Genomic DNA, 8,428 nt, shown 5'->3' on the forward strand with positions numbered 1-8,428 from the left:
GTTATATTACCGATCACGTTTATTTCGTACATTTCGTAAATTGTTACGGTTTTCGCTTCTGTACTTAAAATATCATTTGCTTGCTTTGCAAACGATGTGTTGCATTTAGATCATCAAATGCATTTAGATCATAATGTGTGAGAACAAACGAAAGGTAGGAGAATGCATGGGGAATGCTATTGTCTGTGCCTTTCTATTTTTTCTTATACTCACAACGAATCGAGGAAAGTGAAGAGAAAAAGCAACTACATTGATTTGATTTTGATGATGTTCAACTAAAATAAAATTCTAAAAGAAAGTTAAATCGAATAAAAACCCAAATATTGCTGTCTATATGGGAGCGAAAGTTTGTCGATTTTTTATGTTATTTAATCAAAATCGAAATACTAAAAAGAACATTTTTTTTGCGGAAAACACCTCAATGGTATACCAAATGTCGAGATGCAATTTTTTATAGATCTACAACAAAGGTATTGATGCCACTTGTTGTTCATGGTAAAAATCGAGATTTTCAAGAATGAGAATAAAACTGGGATAGAACATCGGTCAACGTTTCAACAAGAACGAAAATGCAATTGAAAATTCATTTTCTTTGTAATTTCAACATCTTGTTCGATTCGAGTGAGTTGCTTAAGAATGCTTTTGTTGATCTAAAATACAATATTGTTTCAATTCAATTATTATTGTAATAAATGGAAACGCATTGGAAAAACGGCAATCGATGGCTTTGGAATTGGAATTACCATTCTGAATTAAAGAAGAAAAACGTTGCTGAATGAAAAATGAGCGCTAAACAAAAAAAAAACTACATGATCGATGAAATGAAAAATATATCAGCTAAGTTCATAGAACCTCAATATTCTTCGGAAGTCAGCTTCGAGTGGTTTCGCGGATCGTTTGTTTTTCTCTTTCACCAACTATGTTGACAGATGTTTATTTGCTATTTTCCATTCATAAGTTGAAAGATTCGTTTTTATCTTTTATTTTTCTTTCGTTAACGTCGTTGGTGTGTGAAATTCGCTCGACCTCTTGCTCTTTTATTTTTACACACTTCCCGATTTTCGAGCATCATAACGTGTAGCATTCAACGAAACGCGTGCATAACAACAACAGCAATAACAAAAACAACAACAGTAAACCAACAAAAGGGAGAAACAATCCAGAAAGATAAAAGAATAATGTGAACATAACTGCTCACACAACTCACGAAGTGCAAAACGGTATTTAACCGTGACAATGGATTTATTAACGATATGGATTTGGGCAACGTTAGAAAAAGGTGAACGTGTGACGACGACGATACAGAGTTCTGACGAGAAAAAAAAAATTGTGTGACGACGATACACATTTTTTGATCGAGAAAATAACCCCATAAAGTTGTTGTTTTTTTTATCTTTCTCTGCTGTTTTTGTGAATTCTGTGCGTGCAATTTTCTATTTCATTAGGTTTTTGTAGCTATTGTATAAAATAACCGTTTAAACAATACGTTAACCAACCAAGTGCAAGGCTTTTTCGACACATTCTATTTTTTTTTTTTTTTTCAAAAACACCGTAAATTTAATTATTACATTGTTCCAAGGCATCCAATATATATTGGTACAGGCTACCTTACAGTTTAAAATACTCAAATGCTTAATTTAATGAGAGTTTTACGCCATTTAACGTTTTATTGAAATTGAACTGATCGATTTCAATTTCTTTTCTTGTTTCAACTTTATTTTGACACCTTTTTCATTCAACTTGTAAATAAGAAGAAAACAGTGTAAAAGAATATTTATGGTCATTACAACTAAATCGAATTTGAAATCCAATCATAATTTTGGACACTTTTATACAAGTTTTAATTGAATAACTAACTTTATTCACACTTTAAATTCACAAATCAAAAAATTGTTGCAAAATATTCATTTCGAGTTTGTTCAAGCCATTTCCCGAATCAACCTATAGATTTATTGTATAGATAGTAAAAATAAATAAAATTTTATTAGGCGTGTTAAGTTCAATGTCGGCTGCTGTTACAAAATTTCCAATGAACAATGTACGCCTTCGCATTTCAACTTCGAGCACAAAAAACACACGCGGAGAGATGGTCATTTATTCGCTTTATACATATAATCTTGATCGTCTGTTGATGCCAAAATGAAGAATTCATAACATTAAAAACACATCGATTTCTCTTTAAAATATCTGTAGTATTTGTAGATTTTAATTTTCTATATTATGAGTTGCACTTTCATAACAGAATTAAAACTATGTTGTTGTTTTTTTCAAATTCTAAAGTACAAAATTAAATTTACCGTATGTATAACGATTGTCTTTTTAAATGGACATTCACTGAAGCCAGTAGCAGTGAAGGTCGCGTTCAATTAATGAAAATAATAAATAAAATAACAAAAGTCAAGAACTCAAATATTTAATTTTTCATGAACCAAGACATATTCTGAAGTTCAAGATTTAAAGGATGGAGATAATAGCGAAGAAGGATAATACGTTCTTCAATTAAACATTCAGTTGACTTAACTGGACCAGTGGTTTAAAAAAAAACATACTTAAATCATTTTTTAAAAGACGAATGTGAAGTGTGTATAGCAAAATTGTTTTTTTTTTTTCATATTTTCCCAACAAAACAATTCAATTTAATTATATTATTGACGAGACTAATTCTACAACAGCATTTAGATAAGAGACTTCAAACAGCCTCACTAAACGAAATTCTAATTATGTATTAGTTAAATAATAAGACCTTTTGTAAATAGTTTTTTGGTTAAAATAAACACTAAACGAAAAAAAAGGATGTGAAGTGAATTTATTTTCGCCATATTTAATATTTCTCTCATTCGATTTTAATCAAAATCATAAAATAGGATTGTTTTGCAACATTGTTGAATTGATTTATTTGTTCATATAAATAAACTGAATAACAGTCATCTTGAAAGAAAACCTTTCAAAGAAATAAAAAGAGACATGCCCACTTGTTCAATTTTAAATACAGATGTCGTTATTGTTCATGTCTTCGGCCATCTTCCTTCGATTTGATTTACCATGTGTTTCTGAATATGTCAAAAACCCAATGTATCGTACTGAGTACTGACATCTATTTGCTTCATCCTTTCAAAAATAAGACCTCGTGTGTGTTGTTCTTTTGGTCGCCACACTGTCTTATATTTTTTGGATTTTTTTTAGTTTCAAGTGAATAGTAAATAATCCAAAATGAGTTTATACAATTTTAAAAAGTTGATGGTGGTTCCGCCGGCAAAGGTTTGTTTTTTTCTTAAATTATTTAATAAATGACAAAAGTTTTGATTTCGAATGGAAAAACTTAACCTATAAGTCCATGGAATAAAAAACACATGCCTTAAAATGAAGTGTAAAAATGTATTGAAAACAAGCATATTTTTAACCAGAATGAAATTTTTATTTTATTTTCAAGGACTTCATCGATATTATATTATCGAAAACACAACGAAAAACACCAACTGTTGTTCACAAAGGATACAAGATATCACGAATTCGGTCGTTTTACATGCGAAAAGTGAAGTTTACACAGCAAAATTTTCATGATCGTCTCACCCAAATCATTCAAGATTTTCCAAAATTGGATGATGTACATCCATTTTATGCGGATTTGATGAATGTTTTGTACGATAAAGATCATTATAAATTGGCGCTGGGTCAACTTAACACCGCTCGACACTTGATTGATACGTAAGTTTAATAAAATTGATTTTGTCTATAAATTGAAATGAACTAATTATTATAATTTATTATCGTAGTGTTGCCAAGGACTATGTTCGTTTATTAAAATATGGTGATTCATTGTATCGTTGTAAACAATTGAAAAAGGCAGCATTGGGTCGTATGGCAACGATAATGAAGCGTCAAGCTCCCAATTTGGCATATTTGGAGCAAGTGCGACAGCATTTAGCTCGTTTACCATCAATTGATCCATATACACGTACGATTATTGTTTGTGGTTTTCCAAATGTTGGAAAATCAAGTTTCCTCAATAAAATCACCAGAGCCGAAGTTGAAGTACAGCCGTATGCTTTCACAACAAAAAGTTTAGTTGTTGGACACACTGATTACAAATATTTGCGTTGGCAAGTGATTGATACACCTGGAATTTTGGATCATCCATTGGAAGAGCGTAATACTATTGAAATGCAGGCTATTACTGCATTGGCACATTTACGTGCATGTGTTCTTTATGTAATGGATATTTCCGAACAATGTGGTCATACACTTGACGAACAAGTGAAATTGTTCGAATCAATCAAACCATTGTTCACCAACAAACCATTGATTACTGTAATCAATAAAATTGATGTAATGGATTTGAATGATTTATCGGCCGATCGTAAAGCTGCACTAGCACGAATCGAAAGTGATGAAAATATACCAATCATGCAAATGTCAACAATGACCGAATTGGGTGTGAACGAAGTTAAAGTTGAAGCATGCGAACGTTTGCTTAGCTATCGTGTTGCTCAAAAAAGTCGAACAAAGAAGGTTGAGGGTATTTTGAATAGACTACACGTAGCCGAACCGCAAAAAAGAGATAATATTGAACGGCCACCATGCATACCAGACAGCGTTTTGAAGAAAAAACACAAAACAATCGACGAAAAATCAAAACGCAAATTCGAAAAAGATTTGGAAATGGAATTGGGCGATGATTATACTCTCGATTTGAAAAAGAACTACACAACAATTCCAGAAGATGAACGCTTTGATGCTATTCCCGAATTTTTCGAAGGCAAAAATATTGCGGATTATATCGATTTGGACATATTTGAAAAACTTGAAGAATTGGAACGTGAAGAAGGTTTGCGCGAAGAAAATGGTTTATATAATCCACCAGATATGACATTGGATCAAACAATGAAAGAAATTCGTGAAATGGCCAAACAAATTCGTACCAAACGATTTACGCTGCGTGATGAACGACGTTTATCGAGCAATAAAAACAGTTCAGCAATTCCAAGACATAAAATGCCGAAAATTAAAGATCGAAATGTTGACCAACTTAAAAACACAATGGAGAAGCTCGGTGTTGACATGTCGGGAACAGAAAATGCCAACTTCACAAAGAAGATCATTGATACAAAACGAACACTCGTACCATTGTCAAATAAAAAGACACCGAAATTGGATAAAGAATCATCAGCAGTTGTTCGATCTACAGGTCAACCACTTAAGCGGGCCGCTGCACGTCATGAACTTGGCGTTAAGGATGTTATTGTAAGTTTTTTCTTTGTTTTTTCCATTCGATTTAATTCTGATCGAATTTTCTTCAAATATTAATTCTATAGATGAAACGTAAATTGAATACTATGGCAAAGAGAGACATTGCCAGAAAGGTAACACGAATGTGTCTCAAAGGTGAAGCCGATCGATTCATTGGTACAAAAATGCCCAAGCATTTATTCTCGGGAAAACGAGGTACAGGCAAAACGGATCGTCGTTAAGCTATTTCGTTGCTATTTGTATTAGAGGATCTTGCGGGCCTATACCATTTGTTTATAATATCATAATAAAATTTTATCCGAATTAAAAATTTATATACACATTGAACATGTGACATTGTTTTAATTGTTGTCTGAAGGCTTGTGAAAAATATGATAAGTATAAGTATGGGCTATATTTTGCTAGTTCGCCAAAATCTTTCGTAGAGTTGAGGTTGTTCAACAAGAAGGTGAATATAAACAAACTAAATAACTCTATAAAGTACAGGAAACTGACCATAACCGTCATGCTTTTACATGAAATATTTAGCATGTGGTTTATAATTTTGTCGCTATTGATTAAGGAAGAGAGTGACGTCAGTGTTCTAGTTTAAGAAAAATTATCGGTTACGTTTAAGTAGCGCATAAAAACAAGAATGTGCAACGCTAGGTGTAACTACGTCGAATAGTAGATATTCATGTGAGTGCCGTCATATGAATTCTTCATAAAATGGTAAATTGTAATAAATTGCCAATAATATTTTGGACTTCCCCGATCAAGCCTTGTAATTTATGTTCAGTTCCCTCAGTATAGATCGACATGACGTCAAATCTTCCGGATTAAAAAAACTTTTTTTCAATGTGGGCTGATGCCACATGATACGTTATTTTTCTTGTTTGTATAACCCAAAAGTGGAGCTCAAGCACAAGCCCGACCGAAGAGATCTGGTTAAATAACAGGTTTCGATATATTGTTAATTTATTGAAAGACGAAGATGCTGCATTAAGCGGAGAATTGTATATGAGTTAAACTCATTGAGTTTACATACATGCATTTTAAGCTGACTATAGTGCAATGCCATAGGTTCTGGAGGTGTTGATGTTGTAATTCGAAAAATTTTCAAAAATGTTAAGGAGTAATTTGGTCCTCTAAAAATAAAAAAAGTCTAATAACACTACCAAATCGGAAGAATTTCTTTCAAAAAAAAAACCCTATCAAAGAAAAGCTTTTTTGTTTTTCATTCCACTCCGAATATCTAGACCAAAAGCAAGTATTCTTGATTACCGGTTTTCTGCAGAAAAATGACATATTTTACACTATAGAAATCAAGAGGTCAGATAGCCTACGAGTAGTAAAGGCATTATTTTTAACATCTTAATTATAACGGACAGTTCATAGTATTCACCAGATTTGGATGGAAATGAAATCATGTACAACTATTTTTATTTTATTCCGTTGAGTCTATTAATTATGATAAAGAACCTTTATTGATTTCATTTTTCTCAGCGACGCATACAGATTAAATTTTCGCGTCTAATATTTTGAATTTTGTTGAACGTTTGGAACTACAAGTGACGTGGTACTGATTACTGAACCGGATTGATTCGATCATTGCTGCATCAACTCGTTAATCTGCCTTCTTACATTCACGTTTTCCAAAATATCTGTGTAATCACGATTAATTCATTGAAATGAACAATAAATTTCCGAGTTTCTTGAAGCTGTTGATTGATCCAGTTATATCTAACAATATGCTTACTTAACTTTGCATATATGCATATATTGAGTACGTTAAAATAAGAAGCAATTGTTGTCGATTTTTTTGCAATTTGTACATTCAGCAAAGGCATTTGGAAAAAAGAAATCGATTTGTTTATCACTTTATACTTCTAAATCATCTCATTTATTGTAATTAATATGAAAAAATCCCAATAACTGCGAAGTAAATGTCTGTTTACTCTTGATATTTCATACAAGTGCTATTAAACATGAATAAGATAAGATTCGATTAGATTTGGAAAATGTAGAATTAATTTTCTGTATGAGAAAGTGGCAATTGATATAATGAAATGACGCAAATACTTTTTTGGTTTTTGTTCAAGATACTAACTCAATGCTAAGTCTAAATTATGTTGAAATAAAAATAGCATCTTGTAGGTTTTCCAATCACACCAAACTTGGTATGGTATTTGTTTGGTTTCAGCCTTCGCATGCACAAAATATATACAAATTAAAGCAATTTATTATTTCTTCTCAATCATTGTTTTAATCAAATCGATTTATCCAAAGTGAAGATTGAAGTTGTTTTAATCAAATCGATTTATTCCTTAGGATATGAAGGGGGTTTTGACTTTTTTTTCCATACTATATAATTTTGAAATGAAGACCTTTTTTTGCACTTCACTTTTTCCGCCAAGAAAATTCTTTCGATTTGCTAGGAATTTTCGTCAAAAAAGTGAAGAGCAAAAAAAAGGTCTTCATCCACATTTCCTACACACGTTTTGACATCGTGAAGGAATCCCCTATGGATTTTTCCAGGGACTTCCTACACAATTTTGCCTTCAGAATGCCTCAAAAGCAGACAATATATTTAGATTTCGTCATCTGGATATTTCAGCTCATCTGGATAACGTGATTGTTATAGTTATGGTAGTATTTTTATACCTATACATTACAACAATCACTTCTATTGTTTTCATTTCGTATCATCGCCTAACGTTATCCAGATGAGTTGAAATATCCAGATGACGAAATCTAAATATATTGTCTGCTCAAAAGTCGATCTTCACACCAAGTCTTAAAGAAAGAAACTATTCCTCAATTTTTCACGGCATGGCCAGTAAAACTGTTCATCGCTGAATTTTTCGGCCATAAACCGAAACTCTGGTGGTATGGGATATCGGCCATTATTGTTGTGAATGCTTTTGAAATTCGATGAAGAAGTTTCGAGAATCTCGTCGTAAAAAGAACTGACGATCTTTATTATCGAGTGCTTTATTGAATAAAATCAAAATTGATGGGGCAACTTCCGTCATTTGAATACCACTCATATAATATTTGCGTCACAAACGCAGGTCAACGAATTGATTTCAGTCCACATTTTATTGCAACGAAATTATGTTCTTCGTCATCGTTTAACACCGACTCGTTGTTATCTCTTTTTATTCTTGAGGAATTGATATAAATAAATGAAAATAAAAAA

General features: G+C 32.1%; 1 protein-coding gene across 1 annotated transcript; it reads left to right on the forward strand.

Moving 5' to 3' along the window:
* Positions 1-3,093: 3,093 nt before the first annotated feature.
* Positions 3,094-5,574, forward strand: LOC116352555 (nucleolar GTP-binding protein 1). The gene is made up of 4 exons (XM_031785251.1): positions 3,094-3,258; positions 3,431-3,705; positions 3,774-5,241; positions 5,313-5,574. The coding sequence occupies exons 1-4, from the start codon at positions 3,211-3,213 to the stop codon at positions 5,466-5,468; spliced, it is 1,947 nt and encodes a 648-aa protein (XP_031641111.1). The 5' UTR covers positions 3,094-3,210; the 3' UTR covers positions 5,469-5,574.
* The last annotated feature ends 2,854 nt before the right edge of the window (positions 5,575-8,428 follow it).

This window comes from Contarinia nasturtii, unplaced genomic scaffold (genome assembly GCF_009176525.2).
Source record: "Contarinia nasturtii isolate CC-2019 unplaced genomic scaffold, AAFC_CNas_1.1 Cnas_scaffold_187, whole genome shotgun sequence".
Taxonomy (NCBI): Eukaryota; Metazoa; Arthropoda; class Insecta; order Diptera; family Cecidomyiidae; genus Contarinia; species Contarinia nasturtii.

Excerpts from the sequence above, each read along its gene's own strand:
- LOC116352555 (XM_031785251.1), top strand. The coding sequence starts at position 3,211 with ATGAGTTTATACAATTTTAAAAAGTTGATGGTGGTTCCGCCGGCAAAG. Across the intron at positions 3,259-3,430 it reads TGGTGGTTCCGCCGGCAAAG|GACTTCATCGATATTATATT; the intron begins GTTTGTTTTTTT and ends TTTATTTTCAAG. Across the intron at positions 5,242-5,312 it reads TTGGCGTTAAGGATGTTATT|ATGAAACGTAAATTGAATAC; the intron begins GTAAGTTTTTTC and ends TTAATTCTATAG.